The 24,294-nt window shown below is 46.6% G+C and overlaps 1 protein-coding gene and 1 pseudogene across 5 annotated transcripts; both read right to left on the bottom strand.

Annotated features, from left to right (window-relative positions):
• Positions 1-289: 289 nt before the first annotated feature.
• On the bottom strand, positions 290-20,018 carry LOC137417195 (deubiquitinase OTUD6B). 5 transcript variants are annotated; one of them, XM_068103000.2, is made up of 7 exons: positions 19,798-20,018; positions 11,520-11,671; positions 5,317-5,421; positions 4,394-4,703; positions 4,114-4,175; positions 2,186-2,295; positions 290-2,081 (listed from the first exon to the last, which is right to left on the bottom strand). In XM_068103000.2, exons 1-7 carry the CDS (start codon positions 19,877-19,879, stop codon positions 1,955-1,957), a joined length of 948 nt encoding a protein of 315 aa, XP_067959101.2. In that variant the 5' UTR covers positions 19,880-20,018; the 3' UTR covers positions 290-1,954. The 5 variants fall into 5 exon arrangements, with proteins under 5 accessions (XP_067959101.2, XP_067959102.2, XP_067959103.2 ...); XM_068103001.2 differs by having other exon boundaries at positions 5,341-5,421; positions 19,798-19,927; XM_068103002.2 differs by having other exon boundaries at positions 19,569-19,888.
• A 1,207-nt stretch (positions 20,019-21,225) lies between these two features.
• LOC137417197 (zinc finger SWIM domain-containing protein 5 pseudogene) lies at positions 21,226-22,211 on the bottom strand (annotated as a pseudogene).
• Between the last annotated feature and the right edge of the window lie 2,083 nt (positions 22,212-24,294).

Raw genomic sequence — 24,294 nt, forward strand, 5'->3', positions numbered from 1 at the left:
CCTCCAAAAACATCTCCCGATATCCCTGCTCTCAAATGTTGTGTTTGTGTGCTTCCTCCCCTTCTCTCCCCATCTTGTCGACCGCTCCCCTTTTTATATACTTTGTTTGCTTGCTTGTTTGATTTGTTTGTTTGATAAATGTTAGCTCTTTCACGAGCCTCGACTCTGTACACACACACAAAAAGAAAAAAAAGAAGAAAAAAAGCCTATTGTAGGATTTCTAAGCCATGGTCCCCGATGCCAAAGGCAAACATTGACCCTGGTGTTGAAGAAGTGCAAATACTTGGGAGCGTGTGGGAGTCGTTTTATTGAAATGTTGCTCAAAGTAACGAAAAATTACAGAATAAACCAAACTCCTACAGATCAAACCACAGGAAAGTTGGTTGTGCAACTGAACACAGCAACCTTGACCAAGTTATCCCTTCGGTTACCTTTTTAGAGGTTTCGCACAGTTCTCAGTGTGCTGTTTTTCTAGTGCCTTGGAACTATCATCATGTGACCTCATGCCAGTATCACAGAACCTCCCTCCAAACGAATACAATGAAGATGTGTACAATGAGTGCCAATCTTCACGACAATTTAACCATTGTCAACCCAAACTAGGGTTTTAAAAAGACAGACAAGACGAGACTTTTATAACAAACGGAAATTAAGACACCGCACTTAAAAGCACCTCTCATGTACCGAAGGTAAAAGCATTATTTGGGTTATTATCAAAAATAGATTGGTGCCTTACCCTGACATGCAAACGTTATGAAGTACTGTAATCTACGGCTTCAGTGCCCCCATGCTCTAACATTGCAACGTCGAATTTGTCCTGCATTTTGCGCATGCCTCCATCCCCAGACTTCTTCGTTTTTTTGACCCAGCGAGCTTGTGGTGTGCCGCGGCCGGTAAGCGGGAGGAACGGAAAGCAGCACCGGTTGCCTAGCCAAAATCCTTGGGAAGGAATCGTGGGTAACAAATTAAAGCCAATGGACAAAAGATTGGTTCGGTCGCTATAAGGAATTTTAAGGTGAGCATACGTCGTCCAAATTTTACCCAGTTTGTTACGAAACCTGTCCCGAGTGTCACGTGGGACAAAGCTTACCAGTGTATGCCATCTCTCCACATCATCGACCTTGTGGTGTGTGTCATGGCAAAATTAAACCTTCCAGTTCATCACCACACATCCGTCTCACAGGCAGGATGATTCGTCAATGTGTGTGCCATCCCTCGGATGGATGATAAACGGGCGTTCCATCGGCCGGCATTAGTTGGCGGACATTAAAGATATCAAGGTGTCCTTTGCGAAGAGTAGCTGAGTATTCATCTGCACCATGAACAAATGACAAATTCCTGCCCTAACCTGCAGGGGGCACTGCATCAGCGGCACAGCCACACTCCCAACAATGATGCAAACCAGCAGCCACAGGCCACACACAATATGAATTACCACATATCCATGCGCAAAGATACCGGGGAGCGTTCTGGAGGTATCACGGTCTTGCAAAAGTCTTCAAATGAACGCAGGTCATGTTGTGGACAAACGTTGGATACAATGCGAGAGGCTCTTTCCAATATGATGGCAAATGCACACCTGTCTTTACACTAAAACGCAAACCAAACATTTATATTGGTGCTCGGGGCCAATCCACACAAAATGGCATCCTTCATAACAGGGTCCACCCTTGATCAATATGCATTGCTTTTCTCCCCTCACACTTACATTTTCTTTAATCTCTTTCGCAACTGCTCTAGTCTCCCCAATTTCATTTATCTTCTCTTTCCGCTTATTATCCTTCTCATTCCTTCATCCCTACATCCGATTGCCACTTTGCCATCCTCTGCTCATTCACTCCACCCATATTATTTTACAATCCCGGGGAGTGTCCTCGTTTACAACTCCATACCCCCGTCGATTACCCAATCACACACTCGCTTACCATCTCCCTCGACTAGACACATCACATGATCAGCTGTGGCCATCACAGCGATCCACCTCCACTTCCACATCCACATCCACATCATCCTCCTGTCCTTCCCTCATTGGTTGCACAGAGTCATAGTGCCGCCCGAGTCCCAATTCGTGGTGCAGCAAACTGGGTAATGGGGTGAACAGAGAATAAAGAGGCACAGATGTTAGATTGAATAACCTCCAAAACCTGTCGAGAAAGAAAAGAAAAAAGAAGAAGAAACGATTTACACAAGAACGAGTCCTTCGTGTGCTCCGTACTCCTCGCCAATCGTAATGGGTGGGCCTGTGGCTTGCAGGATCTCAATGGATCGCTTCAGCACGTGGCTCAGTGCGCAGATCTGTTCAGTACACACAAAGATGTCCCAGGAGAAATGTATAATTAAATAATAATAATAATAATAATAACAATAAAGTAAATAAATAAACCGCAATGGAGCATCAACTCCATGTAATTGTGATTGGCGTGAGCTCTGGTGCAATGATTAATTCAACAATCTCAAAATAAATGCAGAAACTTGCTCAAGAAAAGAGGTTTCCAGCATCGAGGTGAGGAGTATTTTTAAAATGATGAACTCGAACATAGCACGACCATCACCTCTGGAGCGATTAAAAGCCCTTTTCCGTTCCAAAGCAAATTGCAGCTTTTAAAATCCCGGACACGACGTTTAAGTTTCCTTTCAATTCCACCTGTTAAGTTAATCTCTCTTCATCGTTTAACTCTCACATCCTCTACGATTAGCCTCAGACCACCTCAACATGCCCCACCACATCCTAAGTAGACAGGACACCCCACCCCCAGTTCTCATCTCCATTCAGCAATTTCTATTCAAAATAATCAACTCCGTTAATCAGAGCCAGTCGCATGTCCGTTATTGTGCTTCTTCTTCCTCGATAGTTATCCAGTCCTGCCTTTTCTTGCTTCCACTGTATTTTGTCTTTTTCACTCAATCATTAAAACTGGTAGGAATTAATTATTAATTGGAGGAATGGCAATGCACAAAAGAGCGTGCACAGCTGCAAGGACTAAGGACAGGAACAGTGGTGAGTTTGAGGTGAAGGTGGGAGTGCATCAGGGGTCGGTACTAAGTCCACTACTATTTGTAGCTGTGATGGAGGTGCTGGCTCAGAACGTAAAGGAGGGTTTACCGTGGGAGTTGTATGCAGATGATCTGGCGTTGATTGCAGAAAGTATGGATGGACTGAAGGAGAAGATGAACAAGTGGAAGGAATGTATGGAGACAAAAGGTCTGAAGGTGAATATCGGAAAGACGAAGGTGATGGCAAGTGGTAAAGCATGTGGTGAGGTGGAAAGAACTGGGAAGTGGCCGTGTGCTGTGTGCAGGAAGGGTGTCGGAGTGAACTCCATTCAATGTACAATGTGCGCTGCGTGGGTTCATCAAAAATGTAGTGGTCGGAGAGTGTCATTAACCAGTGTGGCAGCTACATTCAAGTGTAAGGTGTGCACAGAGGGAGCTGCAGATGGAGGAAATGTTGAGTTGGATCTTGGAGATGGCGTGAAGCTGGAAGGTGTGAAAACATTTTGTTACCGAGGAGACATGCTGAATGGAAAAGGTGGATCAGACACGGCAACGGTTGCTAGAGTAAGATGTGCATGGAAGAAGTTTCGGGAGCTGAGTGGCGTGCTGACAAGGAGGGGAGTGTCGTTGAAGCTGAAGGGAAAGGTGTATGCTGCATGTGTGAGAAGTGTTATGATTTATGGGAGCAAGACATGGGTCATGAATGTAGAGCAGCAACGAAGGCTGGAAAGGGTGGAAATGCGAATGGTTCGGTGGATGTGCGGAGTATCGTTGAGAGAGAGGAAGACAAATGATGAATTGCGAAAGATGATGGGAATAGAGCCTGTGATGGATGCTGTGAAGAGGAACAGGTTGAGATGGTTTGGTCATGTGTTGAGGAAGGATGAAAGTGACTGGTTGAGAAGAGTGATGGAAATGAATGTAGAAGGAAGTAGAGGACGGGGAAGACCGAGAAAGACTTGGCAAAAGATGGTCGAAGAAGAAATGCGGGCAAGGGGGTTAACAAGGGGAGATGCAGAAAATAGGGCAAAATGGAGAAGATTGTCATGGGGCCAGCAAGGCTAACCCCTGCTCTTGCATGGAAAATGGCCTTAAAATGCCTGTTGTATTAAAACTCACCTCCAGCTGACCACCCCAAACTGCGGTATGTGACAGTTCTTCACAATACCTCTCAAACCTTTCTGTGAATAAATAACAAAACACACGACCACAAACTCATAGTCTGTTCAACACATCCTCGGGTGTCTCGAGGATTACCCAATCATGAGCATTCATCACCAGATGCCTATGTTCCATACATGGCCAGCAATTAAAGTGATTAACTTCCTACAGGCAGGTCACAACAAGTCATATTTGTACATCCAATCCAGTATCAATAATAAAAATTGTTCAAGATGACCGTTTGAGTAGACGTCGCCAGATGCAGGATCCACGAGGAACGGACGAAACTCTTCCGCGTGCTCCCTCATGTAGGAGGCAGATGAGGCACGCAGTTTTGCCACGTCATAGCCACTTGTCGCACCCAACTGGTGCGCCAGTGCAGCAAACAAGCAGTGCCCGTCTGGCAGCATCCGGTGCAGACGGAGCCGACGGGCGGTGAGCGTTTCCATGACCACCCGTGCTTCCTGGCACCGTGCGCCGTGCTCGCTCTCCACATCCGCTTCCGCTATCCGTGCTGCCCGCTCTCGCTCCTGGCACTCTTTCTTGTCCTAATGGAAGGGCCAGGGTTAGCGGGTGGGAGAGGGATCAACAGAAGACCTTTTTCATCATTCAACACAACATGACGGTGCGAATGAAGAAATGGGAAAGGTTTTCTACTGAACACCCCTTTCCAGGAAAGATTTTAAATCCCACACTCCTGATCCGTCAGATGTTGATGTGCTTCGAAAACAAAACGTCATGGTTTGATGAGGATGCTACAAGTTAGTAAAAAGATGGTAAATGACACATCCCTTGCAAATTTCTCTTTACACTTTGCAGATCTGATGCACCAGTTCAACCAAGTGGACATTTGTTAAGGAATGACAGGGGAGGGCAAGCCGACTGGTCTCACATATCGGGAAACTTTGGTGATTAAGAACTTGTTTGCATCACAAGCAGGTTGATTATCCAAGAAGAGATGTCGGGATACAATACGCAGTGAAGTTTGGCCCAAACTACACCAAGGCCCAAATTTACATGTAATCTTTATAAATGACAAAGATTATAACCTGTGATAGAACGGTGTTTAAGCCACTCTACTTGCGGACAAAATGTGGTGCACGTGTTCTGCAGTGAATGCTGGGGTCGGGGTGGGGAGTGTCTGACAAACACCAAACTCACACGTCTACGCTGGGCTTTGGATACCTTCACTGTGGACTTGACTGCAGATGCGTCCGACGTCACAGCAAGATGTTGTAATCCGTCAACTACAGTCGAGACTTGTGACTGAAAAAGCCAAAAGTACAATGGTGATTCATGAAAAGGAGAAAAAAAATGGAGTAATGAAGAAGAAGAAGCCGCCGACAAATAACCTATCGGTTGATTTCGCAGATGTTTTATTTATTTTCATTGAAAGATTTGACTCAAACAAATACAAACAGGCCTTTTTGTGTACAAAAGCTTGAGAAATCGAAGGGAGGATCATCACCAGTCTTGTTATTGAGTGATACCGGTCTTGTTATCCAGTTCAGGTATCTGTTTTACATTGGGCCCATTTGTTGGCCACATTCATGAAGGCCAAGAGTCCCCTTCAGACACAATCAACAGCAAATACAGGACGAGGAATTTGGGGACATGAGGAGGCCATGTGGCCCATCATGCCTCTGCTCTACAAAAACCACGTTGATAGTGGGAGGGGGGAGGTGGGGAAGAGTATATTAGGGTAAGTTCAGGTCTCAGGGACATCCCCAGGTTGTTTTATGAACCTCGAAGGGAGATTTTGGGGGAAGAATGAGGAATGAACAAGTACCGACAGCACCCCCATCATCATCGTGATTAAATGCTGAATCCATGCTGTAACATTTACAATAAACAAAGGCACGAACATCATTCCTTCCATTTCCATCATACATGAAGCGTTTATTTGTATTTGTCGTGTTTATACATTTGTTTGTAAAATACAAACACGACAATTCATATTTTAAAATGTAATTTGCTTTCTCACACATATCCTCCACAGACGTCAAGAATTGCAGCTACACAAGTCATATTTAGAGTTCCCACCTGTGAAACAAACTTCCATACTCTCTTCAATCTCATTCTTCCCTCCAGGTCTTCAAGACAGCGGTTCTCCACCATCTCAGATCATTCCCAACCCAAAACCATGATCTTTTCTACCCTCGTTAACCCTTCCCAAGCCCACTTCTTTACCCAAAACCATGATCATTTCTACCCTCGTTAACCCTTCCCAAGTCCACTTCTTTACCCAAAAACGATGATCTTTTCTATACCCATTAAAGTACCCTCCACCCCCATTTTTTTGTATCTGTATCTTCAAAATTTTTGCTTCTGTATCCATCTTGTCCACCACTTGCTTTCTCCCATAACTCTCATCGTTACCTGCAACCCTCATCCATCTTCATCTATTTTCTCCCTCGGCCCTACTGTTGGTATTCCCCCCTTCTCTTTATGCTGTTCCTTTTTAGGTCATCTCATCTCGATTATCGATGAGATTAACTTGTATAATGGGTTGTGATGTCCGGATGTTTGTCCGTCTGGTAATCCGTCTGTCCGTCAACTTTTTGCCACTTTTGCTAACCCTCCCTTTGCACCCAGCTGATTGGTCCGAAACTTGACACATGACTACAAGACAGCAGCCCGCACAATCGCTCGGGCTTTGACTTTTCGATTTCGGATCATGGGAGCTCCCAGCAAGGGAGGGGGTATTACCCTCCAAACTTTGGATCCCTACTCGTCCCTTATTTACAAACAGATCACTCTGAAACCCGATACAGCCCTTCTTCCTGATGGCATGCACAATCACTCAGGCTTCCGATTTTTCGATTTCATATCATGGGGGTCACAGAGGGAGGGAGGGTTACCCCCCCCAAACTTCGGATCCCTACTCGTCCCTTATTTACCAAACAATTGCTCTGAAAAACGATACAGCCCTTCTACTCCATAGTCCGCAGAATCGCCCAGTCTAAGGCGTTTCTATTTTATATCAGGGGGCTCCCAGGGAATGAGGGGGGCTCCCATGGGATGAGGGGGGCTCCCATGGGATGAGGGGGGCTCCCAGGGGATGAGGGGGGGTCCCAGTGGATGAGGAGGACTGGCAGGGAGGTCATCCCAAATCAGCAGAGGTCTGAACCAAACATCAAGAGATGACCGTCAGCCCACTTGGGGCTATTTTGTTGTTGCGTCCTGATCCATTCTGTGTTCTAGCTCCCTCACGAGCCTCAACTCTGTAATAATAATAATAATAATAATTCATTTATTTTGTAGAGCGCTTTTCCAGAAGCCCAAAGGCGCTTTGACAGAGTGGCAAACATAATGCATAACAATACATGAAAACAACAATTGCAAAAAGACAAGAATCAATAGGGAAATATTTAAAGCAAAAGGAGGGAGAAGGAGAAGAGATAGTCAGGGGTTAAATGCTGTGGGTTGAATGTTGAATGCAGTGTTGAACAGGTGGGTCTTTAGTGATGTTTTGAATGTGGTGAGTGAGGAGGAGTCTCTGATGGTGTGAGGTAGTGAGTTCCAGAGGGTGGGAGCAGCGATGGAGAAGGCCCTGTCCCCCCAGGATCTGAATTTAGTCCGGATGGAGGGGGTCAGGAGGTTGGTACCAGCAGAGCGGAGGTTGCGGGTGGGAGTGTGTCTGGAGAGGAGGTCAGCCAGGTAGGATGGGGCCAGGTTATGGAGGGCTTTGTATGTCAAGAGGAGGATTTTGTACTGGATTCTCTGGGGGATGGGGAGCCAGTGAAGCTTGTAAAGGACGGGGGTGATGTGGTCACGGGTCCGGGAATGGGTGAGTAGACGGGCAGCGGAGTTCTGAATGTATTGTAGTTTATTGGTGATTTTTGAGGGTGAACCATAGAGGAGGCTATTGCAGTAGTCCAGACGGGAGGTGATGAAGGCGTGGATGAGGGTTTCTGCAGCCGTGGAGGAGAGGGATGAGCGGAGACGGGCAATGTTTTTCAGGTGAAAGAAGGCTGAATTTGTGATCTGTTTAGTGTATTTGTCGAAGGAAAGGGTTTGGTCAAAGATGACGCCAAGATTCCGGATGTGAGGGGAGGTGGATACTGGGATACCGTCGATGTTGAGGGCAAAGTTATGGGTGGATTTTGTGAGCGTTTTTGGGCCAATGATGATTATTTCAGATTTATCACAGTTAAGCTTGAGGAAGTTGATTTGAAGCCAGGATTTTATTTCAGTGATGCAGTTTGTCAGGATAGAGTGGGTGTCGGTGGAGACGGACTTGGTGGAGATGAAAAGCTGGATGTCATCGGCGAAGCAGTGGAATTGGAGACCATGACGGCGGATTAAGTGACCGAGCGGGGACAGGTAAAGGATGAAGAGGAGGGGGCCAAGAACTGAACCTTGGGGGACACTTTGGGGGAGGGGAGCAGTGGGGGATTTGCAGTTATTGATGGAGATGAACTGGCATCTGTCAGAGAGGTATGATTTAATCCAAGAGAGGGCAGTGCCGGTAACGTTAAAGGTGGATTCAAGTCGGGTGAGGAGGATAGTGTGATCGATGGTGTCAAAGGCAGCGCTGAGGTCGAGGAGGACGAGAATGTTGAGGTTGCCAGCGTCAGAGGAGAGGAGAAGGTCGTTGGTGATTTTGAGGAGAGCAGTTTCAGTACTGTGGTTGGACCGGAATCCGGATTGGAATGTTTCATACAGGTTATTGGCAGAGAGATGATGTTTGAGTTGAGTGGCTACAGCGCGTTCCAAAACTTTTGACAGAAAGGGTAGGTTGGAGATGGGTCTGAAGTTGTTTAGGGTGTCAGGGTTTAGACCAGGTTTTTTTAGAATGGGGGTAACAGCAGCAATTTTGAGGGAAGGTGGGACGATGCCTGTAGACAGGGAGGAGTTTCTTGTTGCAATGATAAGTGGAGAGAGAGCAGGGAGGGAGGCTATGACAAAGCTGGAGGGGATGGGGTCAAGAGTGCAGGTGGCAGTTTTCATTCCTATGAGGAGTTCAGAGAGGTCAGTAGGGGAGATTGGGGAGAACCGAGACACGGGATGGCAGGACAAGGGGGGGCAGGTGGTTGGAGGGGGAGCGGGTGCGGCGGTGGTCAAGCTGTTGTAGATGTTGTCAATTTTGCGTTGTAAGAAAGAGAGGAAGGAGATGCAGTTGTCTACTGTGAATGACTGGGTGGTGGTGTTCAGGGGGCGGAGGAGTTTGTTTATTGTCGAGAAGAGTGCTTTTGGGTTTCCGGAGCCAGAGTGGATAATTTGAGAGTAGTAGGCAGAGCGGGCGCGGGAGAGGGCATCTTTGTAGTGTTGTAGGTGGTCCTTGTAGGCTTGGGAGTGAACTGTGAGACCCGTTTTATTGCGGAGTCTTTCAAGTTGGCGAGCACGAGTTTTCATCAGGTGGAGTTCAGGGGTAAACCAGGGAGCAGAATGGGTGAAAGAAACTGTTTTGGTTTTTACAGGCGCAAGCTGGTCAAGGCAGGAGGAGAGAGTGTGGTTGTAGTAGTCAGTGAGGTCGGAAGGGGTGTGGAGGTCAATGAAGGGAGAAGCGGACATTTTTTCAGAGAGGGTGGATGAGAATGAGGTAGGTGAAAGAGCGTTTAGCTTACGGAAGTTGATTGTGCGATAATGCCTTGGTGTTGGGGCGGGGATGTTGATGGTCAGAGTGATGGCTAAGTGGTCAGAGAGGGTGAGGTCGGAGCCATAGAGATGGTGCAAATTTAATCCAGTGGAGCAGACAAGATCCAAAATGTGACCACGGATATGGGTAGGAAAGTCGACATGTTGAGTGAGGTTAAAGCAGGTGAGTAAATCAGTGAAGTCAGTGGTTATTGTGGAGTCAGTGGAGTCCATGTGGATATTGAAATCACCAAGGAGGAGGATTGAGGGGGAGAGGGAACATAGCTGGGTCAGAAAGTAGGAGAAGTCAGACAGGAATGATGGGTGTGGTTTGGGAGGGCGGTAGACGACAGCCATGACTGACTGCGTGCGACCAGAGAGTTTTAAAGCCAGGTGTTCAAATGATGGAGCAGATGAGATGGAGATGAGGTTGGTCTTGATGTCTTGACGGTGGATAACGGCAATTCCACCACCTCGGCCCTCCGAGCGTGGTTTATTGACGTAGGAATATCCATTGGGTGTGGTGAGGTTAAGTGTGTAGTAGTCCAGAGGTTGTTGCCAGGTTTCGGTGAGACAGAGAAAGTCCAGTTTGTTATCCAGGATGTATTCGTTCAGGATGAGGCATTTGTTGTTGAGGGACCGGGTGTTGAACAGGGTGAGCTTGATGTTGTTTTGAACAGCAGGGATGAATTCAGGTGATTTAGCCAGGGTTCGTAGGCAGGAGGTGCGATCGTGTGCGTTGCTGTGACCAGGTGCGCTGGGACGAAGAGTGAGAGTGCGCTGAGCCGACCAGAGGACGGGGATGGAGTGACCTGATTGCAAATAAACAAACTTACGACCGGAGCCACGGTGAATGTACCTGGGTCGTCGGAGGAGTCCATTTGATTTGATGGCAGAGATGCATGATGGGGTGGAGCGGGTATTGAGCAGAAGAAGCCTTGCGGCGGAGTACCTCAGAGCCATGCCAGGCAGGAGCGAAGGGACGAGTACGAGGCCAAGGTCGAGGAGGCAAAGCGGCAAACGCAGCGGCAAACGACTGCAGCCGCTAATCAAGACCACAGCGGCAAACAGCCACCGCCGCAAACAACGGGAGCGGGCCTGAGGAAACAGTGGAGGAGCCGGGCAGGCGAAGCCAGGAGCAGAGCCGGGACCGAGCAGAGGGCAGACCCAACGGTCAAAAATCCGCCACGACCACCAGAAAAGCAAACTATGTACAATGGCCCAGTCGGAGAAGCGGCGAACAAGTAACGCCAGCATCCTCTCCAGACCGGACCGGAAGCGGGTCTTCATGTGTGCTTCATGTGTGAGAAGTGTTATGATTTATGGGAGCGAGACATGGGTAATGAACGTAGAGCAGCAACGAAGGCTGGAAAGGGTGGAAATGCAAATGGTTCGGTGGATGTGCGGAGTATCGTTGAGAGAGAGGAAGACAAATGATGAATTGTGAAAGATGATTGGAATAGAGCCTGTGATGGATGCTGTGAAGAGAAACAGTTTGAGATAGTTTGGTCACGTGTTGAGAAAGGATGAAAGTGACTGGTTGAGAAGAATGATGGAAATGAATGTCGAAGGAAGTCGAGGACGGCGAAGACCGAGAAAGACTTGGCTAAAGGTGGTGGAAGAAGAAATGCGGGCAAGGGGGTTAACAAGGGGAGATGTAGAAAATAGGGCAAAATGGAGAAGATTGTCATGGGACCCGCAAGGCTAACTCCCATTCTAACAGGGAAAATGGCCTTAAAATGCCTGTTGTTGTTGTTGTTGTTGTGGTATGGTAATGGGCATACCTGGCAGTCACCAAGTCGTACGCTCAGAGCCTGGCGCTCCTCCTCATGGGATGCCTCGAGCTGGCTCTCCAACGCCGCCACCTCCTCAATAAGCTGCTTGCGCCGTTTCTTGTCGTTCTTTGGGACTACATTCTTCATGGCCTGCACTCTCGCTGGATGTTTACAAAGCAAGGCGGCAAACCTATCAACTGACAAAGGATCTATCTGTCATCCGAGAATGATTTCATATCCAAAAACATTCATCAAACTCTTGGACAGCATCACTGAACGACAAAACTGGCCTCCCCAAAATAGCCCGCTTATTATTTTCTTATTATTTCCAGACGGACTAACTCAAAATTGGTTTAAGCTCAGGACTTGGTTTGAACACGAACCCACTGCATTTTATAGTGGGAAGGCCCTTGACTACTTAATATTTTCACAACTTGATGTTGGTGCTCTTTAACAGCCACTATTAGCCCAAGTTTATCACGAACCGGCCTGGCCAGACCTGATATTCGTCTTGTTAGGGCAGGAATTTGGATTTTGACCATGGTGCCGGTGATACTCGCCTACTCTTTGCAAAGGCCACCATGGGATCTTTACCGTCCACCAACCAATGCTGGCAGACGGGACTCCCGGGTTTAACGTCTATCCAAGGGACGGCACACAGATTGGTGAATCACCAAGCTGACAGTTTATAGCTAGGCCGGGATTCGAACCCAGGCTAGACAGCTTAGCGGTGAGTATGCGTACATCCAGGCCATCCTGCCAGCCAATTTTCACAACTTGATAGGATAATCATAATCCTACCTGCCTCTTTGTCGATGATAGTACCATCTACTGCCTGTTGGATGAAGAGAAACCCATAATTTATCTGAGGGTGGATTTGTACAGAAGATATACAAATGAGAGCAGAAATGGAATGTCCCATTCACTACTGAGACAACAACAACAACAACAACAACAACAACAACAACAACAACAACAACAACAACAACAACAACAGGCATTTTAAGGCCATTTTCCCAACAAGAGCGGGGGTTAGCCTTGCGGTCCCCATGACAATCTTCTCAATTTTGCCCTATTTTCTGCATCTCCCCTTGTTAACCCCTTTGCCCGCATTTCTTCTGCCACCACCTTTAGCCAAGTCTTTCTCGGTCTTCCCCGTCCTCTATTTCCTTCTACATTCATTTCCGTCACTTTCATCCTTCCTCAACACATGACCAAACCATCTCAACCTGTTTCTCTTCACAGCATCCATCAGAGGCTCCATTCCCATGGTGTGTGAAACACCAAGTTAGTACCCCGGTTTAGTTAGTACCACAGTTTAGTGTGTACCCCGGTTTAGAATAGGTACACCGTATCCCTGTGTGTCGTAAGAGGCGACTAAAAAGGTTAGGCGTCAGGATGGGCATCTGGCCATAAAACATTGCCTCAAAAAGGGAACCATGACAATTACAATTCACTACTGAGAAATGCAAGTTAATGTCTCTCAGTGGACAACTACCTCGTGAGCAATCTACAGAGCCCTGTAGGGGCCTCAACCCTCTAACATGAGTACATGAGCTGGACATACATATGCATCCTCAATGCCTGTCCATATCAGCCCCCTACCACACTCGGAATGGAATATCAGCCCCCTACCACACTCGGAATGGAATATCAGCCCCCTACCACACTCGGAATGGAATATCAGCCCCCTACCACACTGGACAACTGTAGCAGGTCTGCGTCTGATGTACAGACTACACAGAGGAAGCTCCAGCACTTCTGAAGTCTATGCTATCTCCATCATGGACTCCAATAAGGTCCACCGAAGCAAGTTCCTCCTTCGGAGTGTCTTGCTGTGCAGCTATGCTGTGCAAGGTCTTTCTGCCAAGACAGAGAATGGTCACTGGCCATTTGCTCAGCATGACCAATCTTGTATACCAGAAATAATACCTGTGGGGAAGCCCACCATATGCCACTGTCGGTCACTCAACAACATCCAGGACAAAGGCCTTCTGCTCCAGAGCACACAAATATCCTAAAGCCTCATATACTTATGATATTGTTGTTATACTTAATATTTACCTCTTCCACCAAAGGTAGATGGAGGTTATGTTTTCACCCCTGTCTGTCTGTCTGTCTGTTTGTTTGTCCGTTTGTAAACAAAATATCTCAAAAAGTTGTGGACGGATTCGGACGAAATTTGGCAGAGATGTAGCGTATGTGACAAGGACAAAATGATTGGATTTTGGTGAAGATCCCGATTCGGATCCGGCTTCTAGAATTTTTAAGTGATTGTTCACCATTGGGAGATAGGGCCAAAAACAATACATAACAGGATATCGCAAAAAGCTGTGGAAGGATTTGGATGAAACTTGGTGGACCTAAACTATGGTGGACCGAAACTTGGTGGACCTAAACTATGGCGGACCGAAACTTGGTGGACCGAAACTTGGTGGACCGAAACTTGGTGGACCGAAACTTGGTGGACCGAAACTATGGTGGACCGAAACTATGGTGGACCGAAACTATGGTGGACCGAAACTATGGTGGACCGAAACTATGGTGGACCGAAACTTGGTGGACCGAAACTTGGTGGACCGAAACTTGGTGGACCGAAACTTGGTGGACCGAAACTTGGTGGACCGAAACTTGGTGGACCGAAACTTGGTGGACCGAAACTTGGTGGACCGAAACTTGGTGGACCTAAACTATGGTGGACCGAAACTTGGTGGACCGAAACTTGGTGGACCGAAACTTGGTGGACCGAAACTTGGTGGACCGAAACTTGGTGGACCGAAACTTGGTGGACCGAAACTTGTGTGTGTGACAAGGAAGAATCGATAGATTTTGCTGAAGATCGGAATATGGATTCGGATATGAGATTTATTTAATTTTTTAAGTGATTCTTCACCATTGGGAGAAAGGGCCAAAAACGATACATAGCAGGATATCTCAAAAAGTTGTGGACGGACGATTTTGATTAAATGTGATTCTGTAGTGATTTTCTGGTCTACTCTGCAATACAAAACATAAACTGTTCACCTGATGGAAGTATGCTCTCTACTGAGTGCCGTTCTAGTGTTGGTTCTTTTTTTGGTTGCACCTTGATATTTTGTTTTCATGGTACAATTGGTACAAGTGAGCACTGATTTTTGTTGTCCGTGCTTATTTGTTAAAAAATTGTATGCAATCATTGCTTGGAGTGTGACTGTGCCGCTGATGCAGTGCCCCGTGTTCCCAGTAATGTGGTACTCATTTTGCCGACTTTGGAAGGATGACAGGCTAAGTCAACCCACCTGGTGTTATTTAACGGCCAACAGGGGCTCTAACTCTAGTTCCTAAGATCTTAAACTAGCCACCTTAACCATTAAGGTTAATCCCAGGAATACCTCTGGCTACGGCTTCCCCTTCGCTCCCACCTCTTGTTCATATGTGTGTTGTACCGTCCACCAAACAGTGATGACTCAATCTACATCTCGCTGTCTGATGATATGGACCAACTTCTATCTACTCATCCCAACTCTCTCTTCCTCATATGTGGTGATTTCAACTGTCATCATGCCAGTTGGCTGGGTGTGGGTACCTCTCTCACCAGCCATGGCTCCTCAGCAAAGGACTTCTGCGACTCACTGGGACTGACACAATCTGTCAATTTCCCGACCCGGATCTCAGTCAACGGAACATCTTCTCTTCTGGACTTGGTTATGACTAACTTCCCTGAAAATGTCTGCTGCTCTTCTTCTGCTCCGATCGGATCATCTGATCATGTCCTTGTTAAAGTGGACATCTCTCTGACCATCCTCAGGGAGCCTGCTCAGCGTCGACGAGTCTGGCATTTCACTCAGGCCAACTGGCACGGTCTTCAAGCAGCCATCAATCATCTGGACTGGTCTCCCATCTCTACCACCTCTGACATCAACTCATCCTGGGAATTCTTCCAAAGTAAATTGCTCTCTCTCATGCACAGATTTATCCCATCTCGTCTTCAGTTGTCATACCCTTCCTCCCGTCCATGGTACACGGAATCTTGTGGTGAGGCTGTTGCCCAGAAACAACTTGCCTTCGTCTCCTGGAAAGCAAATCCAACGGAAGGAAATCTCATTTCCTTTCACAAAGCCCGAAACAAGTGTGTGTCCACCCTCAGGAGAGCCAGGAAACAATATCTCTCCGTTCTCAAGACCGAACTCTCTTATCTGTCTCCCTCTTCCAAATCCTGGTGGCGTCTGGTCAAATCCGTTTCTGGTGTTTGTTCCCCCTCCATCCCCTCCCTTACCTCAAACGGCTACACAGCTGACTCCGCACGTGAAAAAGCTGAATGCCTCAACTCTGTGTTTGCCTCTAAATCTTGTGTCCCAAACCCATCCCTCTCTGTACCCACCATACCCAGTCGTACCCTGCTGCTCCTGGACTCCGTGTCCTTTCCTCCTGACAAGGTGGAAAAGTTTCTGTCAACCCTCGACTCTGATTCTGCAACTGGACCCGACGGCATCAGCCCACGGGTCCTAAAATCCTGCTCTGCTGCTCTGTCTCACCCTCTCTCTGTTCTCTTCACCCTCTCTTTTGCTCAAGGTCAACTGCCATCTGCTTGGAAATCAGCCAACATCACCGCTTTGCACAAAAAAGGTGCAAAAACAGATCCTAGCAACTACAGACCAATCAGCCTTCTCCCAATTATCAGCAAAGTCATGGAATCCATCATTGCTTCGGATATGAAATCTTTCCTCTTCTCCAATGGCTTGATCTCTGATCATCAATTTGGTTTCAGACCAGGTCACTCTACTCTGGACATGCTGCTTCTGCTGTCTCAACAATGGATGGAGGTCCTCAATGCCAAACAGGAAATTAGAGCTGTCTCCCTCGACATATCACGTGCCTTCGACACGGTCTGGCACCCCGCTCTGCTCACCAAACTCTCCTCCTTTGGTATCCATGGAAATCTCCACGCATGGCTGGCGGACTTCCTCTCTAGTCGTCGTCAACGTGTGGCCCTGAATGGGTTTCTCTCATCTCCTCTTCCTGTTCAGGCTGGAGTTCCCCAAGGCAGTGTTCTGGGCCCCGTGCTTTTTCTGGTCTTCATCAATGATCTCTCTGACTCTCTCGAAAATCCTCTCTATCTCTTTGCTGATGACTCCACTCTCTGCCGCTCCATTCCTCTTCCCTCAGATCGGCAGTCTGCTGCCTCCTCACTCTCTGAAGACCTGGACAAAATCACAGACTGGTCAAACAAGTGGAACATGTCTTTCAATCCTGACAAATCTCACACTCTTACTATGTCTCTCCGAAAAGATCGACTGGACAACCCTCCCATCTACTTTCTCAACAATCCTCTCCAAGAAGTTCTGTCGCTCAAGATTTTGGGTCTCACTATCTGCCATGATCTTTCTTGGGAAAACCACATTTCCAAGCTGGCCTCCAAAGCCAGTCGCCGACTGGGCATCCTCCGTCGTGCGAAGTCCTTCCTCGGCACACCTGAGCTCCTCACCACATACAAGGCTTTCATCCGCAGCTCAATGGAATACTGTTCTCCCCTATGGGCCGGTGCTGCTGCCTCACACCTAGCTCGGCTTCACGCTGTTGAAACCAAAGCTTTCAGAATTATTGGAATCTCCCGCGATGAAGCTATCTCTGAGGGCCTTTCACTCACTCACCGCAGGCAGGTAGGTGGTCTTTCTGTCTTCTACCGACTCCTCTCCGGCCTTGCACCCCCAGCTCTCTCTGTGCTCTGTCCCCCAAATATTCCTACAGGTCGCACAAGATCTGCCAGCAACCCTCTGATGGTTAAACTGCCGAAATCTCGGCTCTCTGCTCACCTTCACTCTTTCATTCCTCTTTTCTCCCGCCTCTGGAACAAACTCCCTCACTCCCTTCAATCCCACTCCTCCCTCCAGGTCTTTAAAACAGCTGTTCACCACCATCTCTTATCTTCCCCCATCCAAAACCTTGATCTTTTCTACCCCCGCTAATTCACCCCAGATCCACCTTGTTTGAAATTCCAACTTCTTTCCTGGAAGTCCTGGCAGTGTCCATATGTTTTATACCTCTCCCACCGCCCCCTTCCCACGCCCCCCCCCCCAAGCCCTCGCCCTCTCTCAGATCTCTCGATGTCTCCATGTCTCTCGGTCACTGCACTCAAATGTTGTGTTTGTGTCCTTCCCCCTCTCTCCCCATCTTGTCTACCGCTCCCTATGTTATATGTTTTATGTGTCGGTTTGTCTTTCTGTGTGATTAATGTTCGCTCTTTCACGAGCCTCGACCTTGTATACAAAAAAAAAAAAAAAAAAAAAAAAAAAAAAAAAAAAAAAATCCAACAGGCTTAATAAATAAATAAAAGGTTATACTGGTTGTACCATCACACGAAGAACAAGACCATCGGAACAAAAACGAATCAACAAGGTGTATGGAATTTCATCATGGGGTCACGGCCACACGAGTCACGTGGTCAGGTGGGAACATCGAGATAAACACTTGGTAGTAGTGTCCCGTCTTTGGATAGGGAATTCTTGTTAAACACAGGTAAGGTAGGTGTACTTTCAAATTGCAGTACAAGGAAGGTACACAGGTAAGGTAGGGATACTTTCAGATTACAGTACAAGGAAGGTACACAGGTAAGGTAAGGTGGGGATCGTTTCAGATTACAGTACAAGGAAGGTACACGGGTAAGGTAGGGATACTTTCAGATTACAGTACAAGGAAGGTACACAGGTAAGGTACAAATACTTTCAGATTACAGTACAAGGAAGGTACACAGGTAAGGTAGGGATACTTTCAGATTACAGTACAAGGAAGGTACACAGGTAAGGTAAGGTGGGGATCGTTTCAGATTACAGTACAAGGAAGGTACACAGGTAAGGTAAGGTGGGGATCGTTTCAGATTACAGTACAAGGAAGGTACACGGGTAAGGTAGGGATACTTTCAGATTACAGTACAAGGAAGGTACACAGGTAAGGTAAGGTGGGGATCGTTTCAGATTACAGTACAAGGAAGGTACACGGGTAAGGTAGGGATACTTTCAGATTACAGTACAAGGAAGGTACACAGGTAAGGTACAAATACTTTCAGATTACAGTACAAGGAAGGTACACAGGTAAGGTAAGGTGGGGATCGTTTCAGATTACAGTACAAGGAAGGTACATAGGTAAGGTAAGGTGGGGATCGTTTCAGATTACAGTACAAGGAAGGTACACGGGTAAGGTAGGGATACTTTCAGATTACAGTACAAGGAAGGTACACAGGTAAGGTAAGGTGGGGATCGTTTCAGATTACAGTACAAGGAAGGTACACAGGTAAGGTAAGGTGGGGATCGTTTCAGATTACAGTACAAGGAAGGTACACGGGTAAGGTAGGGATACTTTCAGATTACAGTACAAGGAAGGTACACAGGTAAGATACAAATACTTTCAGATTACAGTACAAGGAAGGTACACAGGTAAGGTAAGGATACTTTCAGATTACAGTACAAGGAAGGTACACAGGTAAGGTAAGGTGGGGATCGTTTCAGATTACAGTACAAGGAAGGTACACAGGTAAGGTAAGGATACTTTCAGATTACAGTACAAGGAAGGTACACAGGTAAGGTAGAGTAGGGATAGTTTCAGATTATAGTCTCGCAATTTTACAGAAGCAGGTTAAACCGAGTAGTCTACGAGTCCACAAATGACTGACCACCTGACCCCGTAAGACTTTTCCACCATAATGAGTGATCGAATACTCAGCGCTCAGTGGAGACATCAAACAACACCCAGGAAGCGAGATCACACAAAATGGAGGTTCTCGTTTAATAACCTCGTCACAATCTCAAAATAGAACGACACTCGGTAGAGAGCATACCTCCGCCAGGTATGACCAGTTTACGTTTTGTATCCCACTGATGTAATTTGGATGTGGATGTGGATGTGGACCTGGGACCAAAATGGAATCGGCTTGTTCTCGTCACCTACCCAACTCATCCACAACCTTTTGACATTTCCTGCTCACAGACGGACAGAGGTGAAAACAACCTCCATCCAGTGCGCCCACCTTTGGTGGGGTAGGTAACAAACATCCACTCAAACTACTTCACCGTGGCTACAACTCACCCTCCCCGGTCCAGGAACTGCACAAAACCCACCACCAAGACCCATAAGTGGCGTCATCCTGGAATCCGAGTGTTAAATCATCGTGACTTGGAAGTACAACACCCAACACCCATCATCGATCGTGATCGTCGCGATGAATCCCGCGAACCAGGACCCAGGTGTTGGGTGGGGGAACTCAGATCGTGAGGTAAAGTGTAAAACCCAACGGACATAAACAAGGAAAACAAACCTTGTAATTCTTTTTTCTCTTTCCTTTGCTTTTTCGTTAACGCCATCTGTGCACTCGTCGTTTCGACTTCCTCGTCAGCCATCGTGCAGGTAACACGTGCTTGGAAGATAAACAAGAGGCAGAGTCGGCGCAAAAAGGTCCATTCGCATTTGTTCACATCAGTAGACCTGTATGGATTGCACGAAAAGCAATATGGAATATTTACAAAACGATATAATATAATTCATAAACGAAATTTAAAAAAATCCAGAGGAAGTAACGAGTCGTGCCTATACACCGCTCAAAGCGCCTGCTATTAGTGTTTTCATTTTAAAGTTTAAAATCACTACATGTTAATTTTTTAATAACTTGTCGTACGAACTTTAAAGGTATACTTTGATTTCTTAGCGAAGGATTTCCTCAAGGGCTGTTGCACAAATAATCCTTCGGAAATCCTTAGGTAAGGATTTCCTAAAATCTGAGGAAATCCTTCGGAGCTGTTGCGATGACAAGCAACCAATCAGATTGTAGATAGGAAGAGACATCCGAGAGCAAGAGTACGTCACAAACACATGATTCGAAACAATGCTTGTTATATGCTGCATGAGGAATATGGACTTGTGGATGAAGGAGGAATACAATGTTATGAGACACATGAAAGCCCACTGAATCTTGTTTCTCACAGTCTGAAAGTGCTTTAGGTGCTTTTTTTTGCAAACTCCAAGCGGGCTCTCATGGGTCTTTCACTGAGGAGAGGCTTCCGTCTGGCCACTCTGTCATAAAGCCCAGATCGGTGGAGTGTTGCAGTGATGGTTGTCCTTCTGGAAGTTTCTCCCATCTCCACACAGGATCTCTGGAGCTCAGCCAGAGTGACCATCAGGGTTCTTGGTCACCTCTATTACCAAGGCCCTTCTCCCCCGACTGCTCAGTTTGGCCGGTCGGCCATCTCTAGGAAGAGTCCTGGTTGTTCCAAACTTCTTCCATTGAAGAATCATGGAGACCACTGTGCTCTTGGGAACCTTCAATGCAGCAGAGATTTTTTTGTAGGCTTCCCCAGATCTGTGCCTCGACACAATCCTGTCTGAGCTCTGCAGGCAGTTCCTTCGACCTCATGGCTTGGTTTTTGCTCTGATACGCATTGTCAGCTGTCAGACCTTATATAGACAGGTGTGTGCCTTTCCAAATCATGTCCAATCAATTGAATATACCACAGGTGGACTCCAATCAAGGTGGAGAAACATCTCAAAGATGATCAAGAGAAATGGGAGGCACCTGAGCTAAATTTCAAGTGTCATAGCAAAGGGTCTGAATACTTATGTCAATGTGATATTTCAGTTTTTTCTTTTTAATAAATTTGCAAAACTTTCTAAAATCCTGTTTTCTCTTTGTCATTATGGGGTATTGAGTGTAGATTGATGAGGGAAAAAATGAATTTAAACGATATCAGCATTAGGCTGCAACATAACAAAATGTGAAAAAAGTGAAGGGGTCTGAATACTTTCTGAATGCACTATACGTCTGCTTTAGGCCTTCAAGGAACTGGGCAAACTGCACATGCCCATCAGGCGCCAACACGAAGGCCTCATGTGCTTTTACAAGAAACTCAACAAATTTGCCATCGTGTCGTGGGGGTATATGGGCAAGGCGAGAATGAGCAGTGCTCATATATGCTGAAAGCGTTGCATTCAGCAGTTGCCGCAGTGGCCCACTTTTCTCGGCACCTGCCGCAATGGCAGACGTACCATCTGCACTGCCATTCTCCTTGGCCGCTGCTGCTGCTGCGGCTGCAGCGGCCCGGCCACGAGTTGGAGGTCCTCCCAAACCACTACCGGCTCCTGTAAAAGGTGTGCTTGCGGCACACAGCCGGAGAATGTCAGATAATACAGTGGCACACTGCACACCTTTTACTACAAGTGGGATAATGGCAGCAAGTTTGTGTTTACCCAGTGAATGGCTGAGTGCACAAACCCAGAGAGCATCATTGATAGCTGGATGTGTGTCCTGGTTATATGCAAGACTCAGCTGTGCCATGGCAAGTGTAGCGAGCTTGTATGCCCGCACAGGGTACCCTCGTGCTCCATGTATCTCGCAACAGTGAAGAGCTGAGCATGTCCCATTCCAGCCCCTGCCCCTGAAGCTGCATCCAGTGCAATCTGGTAGGCCGGTTCAAAAGCCATAGGGTCTTTTTCACAAAGGGTCAATGCTGAAAGGGTGCAGCTCTGTGGGTCCTTCATTACACACTGAAGTGCAAGTGTACATGCGCATTGGGCCAGTTCCTCACGCTGCCCATAGTCTCGGCTGAGACGCAGTGCTGTGGGTGGTGAAAGAGCGCTCGTGGCAACGAGACTCGTCGCCTCGATAGGTGTGAAGAGTGTGTACCTGCTCTGCATTATACTCATCAGTGCACACACCCCAACCTCTGTTGCACCTTGCATATCACAATTCTTCACGACAATCGGAGCACACTAATCTATACATTCTACCTGGTTCTAAGGTAATCACTGCCTACCCCCTACAAACGTAACGATATCTTCTCCACATTCGACATAAATAAGTCACCTTGTCTGGATGGAATCCATTCAAGGATACTGAGAGAGACTCGTACTGACATGCCATCCACTTTGGATCATCTTTACTAAACTGATGGAAGGAAGAGTACCTGAGGTGTGGAGACAAGCTACAGTGGTACTACCCATCTACATGAAGGGAAAGATAAGTAATCCTGCCAACTCCAGACGAACCAGCTTGACTTCTGTGATATGCAAGGTAATGGAGAAACTCGTAAGGAAGGTCTTGATTCAGCTCCTTGAAGGAAATAACCTACTAAGCAAAGATCAGCATGGCTTCCAAAGTGGACGATCTTGTACAACACAATGACTGCAAGTTCTTGAGCAGTGGACCAAAGATCTAGATGATGGTCATAGTATTGACTAGATATACCTAGATTATCAAAAAGCATTTGATAGTGTGCCTCACCAACTTCTGCTATGCAAACTGGAAGGTTACGGTAGTAGGGCGGGCCATACTTTTTTTTTTCTGTAAATCAATCGAGAAGGGTGTTCATATTACGTATTTTGGTGTGTAGAACACAAATCTGAGGTTTTAAAAATTTCTGACAACCCTAACCTACATCAATTTGCAGTTGATTATTATTAAATTTTTGATTATTTTGCTATTCTTCTGGAAAAAAAGAGACGTTTTTTATTTTGAAGTTAGGGCTTTTATTTTGGTAACTTCCTGTTGGGACGGCAGTTGTAGCCATCTTGTTGCTGAAAGCTCGATGTTGAGGAGGTTCGCAATCCTTATCCATCCGTCTTCTCTTCTCTTCTTATGGCATTGCCAGTAAGTACGTTTTTGATTAGGAACCTGAGGAACAAATAGATAATAATTTTAGATGTAAATTACCTTGTTTTATATTATATTTGTTAATTGATTTGTGTACTTACCTATTGCTCGCCTGAGTTACATGTGAAGGAAAATAGTGACCTGTGAAGTGAATATTTTGATGGTTTTCTGTAATACCTGTGTAATACCTTAATATCTGTCTGTAGTGGATACTTACCTGTGTATTATTGTTTTTATTTCAGTGTGAACTACTAAAAATGGCTCAAGTCAGAACAAGGATGAAATCAAGTTCTCATTTAAGTAATCTTGTTGGCACTGGGCAGGAGCTGTTGGTGTCTGAACTGCCAACTGTGAGGGATATCCTGAGGTATGGCATCTACTTGAGGGAGCAAAGTGAAGATGACAGGAGGAACTACCCAGTGGACCAGCTCGTGTCTGACATCTACCCTGGTCTGATTTGTCAGTGGAGCAAAGCTAATGCTCTTTTCAAGCCTCCTGTTATCAATGAAAAGGTGACCATCATGTCCAAGCTCAAGGAGGTCTGGAATCAGGCAGTGAAGTTTTCTCTTGGGAAGGGCAAACTTGATGCCAAAGAGAGGTTCATTGTCAAGTTAGACAAGTTATTTGATATTTTGACTTGCAAGTGTCAGATTACCAGTTGTGAGGGGGGAGGCTGTGAGGCCGGTGAGGGCTGTGTGATCCAAGCCCACATTAACTGTTCCTGCAGCAGAGAGAAAATGATTCCTGTGAAAGATCTTGCCTACATCAAGGGACAGAAAGAGAAGGTTGGAAGTAAAGGACCCCACCAAATGGGGAGCCCTGATCTGCCAGAGCACAAGAGACAGGTGAGGACATTGGAAAGGCAGGAAAAGAAAAAGAATGCAGAGAAAAGGAGAAGGGGCAAGGAGGAAAATGCTGCAGCAGCAGAGAAGGCAGCCAGGAAGGATGTTGAGAGATTTTTGTCAGATGGTGATGAGGATCTGGAATTGGAGAGAAGTGGTGCTGAAGATGAGTTTGTCACTGAAGTTGAGCTCTTCCCTGAAACTGACACTGAGCCTGCAGCTTCAGCAAAGGTCAAGAAAAACTATGATGAGATTCCAAACATTGCCCTTGCTCGTGTAAGGTATGGCATAGGGCTGAGGCCAACTGCAGCGATAGCAACTGCAGCTCTGA

This window comes from Myxine glutinosa, chromosome 9, assembly GCF_964187855.1.
Source record: "Myxine glutinosa chromosome 9, kmMyxGlut1.1, whole genome shotgun sequence".
Classification (NCBI taxonomy): Eukaryota; Metazoa; Chordata; class Myxini; order Myxiniformes; family Myxinidae; genus Myxine; species Myxine glutinosa.

Excerpts from the sequence above, each read along its gene's own strand:
- LOC137417195 (XM_068103000.2), bottom strand. The coding sequence starts at position 19,879 with ATGGCTGACGAGGAAGTCGAAACGACGAGTGCACAGATGGCGTTAACG. Across the intron at positions 4,176-4,393 it reads TGGCGACGTCTACTCAAACG|AAAGGTTTGAGAGGTATTGT; the intron begins GTCATCTTGAAC and ends ATTTATTCACAG. Across the intron at positions 2,296-4,113 it reads TTTGGGGTGGTCAGCTGGAG|ATCTGCGCACTGAGCCACGT; the intron begins GTGAGTTTTAAT and ends TGTACTGAACAG.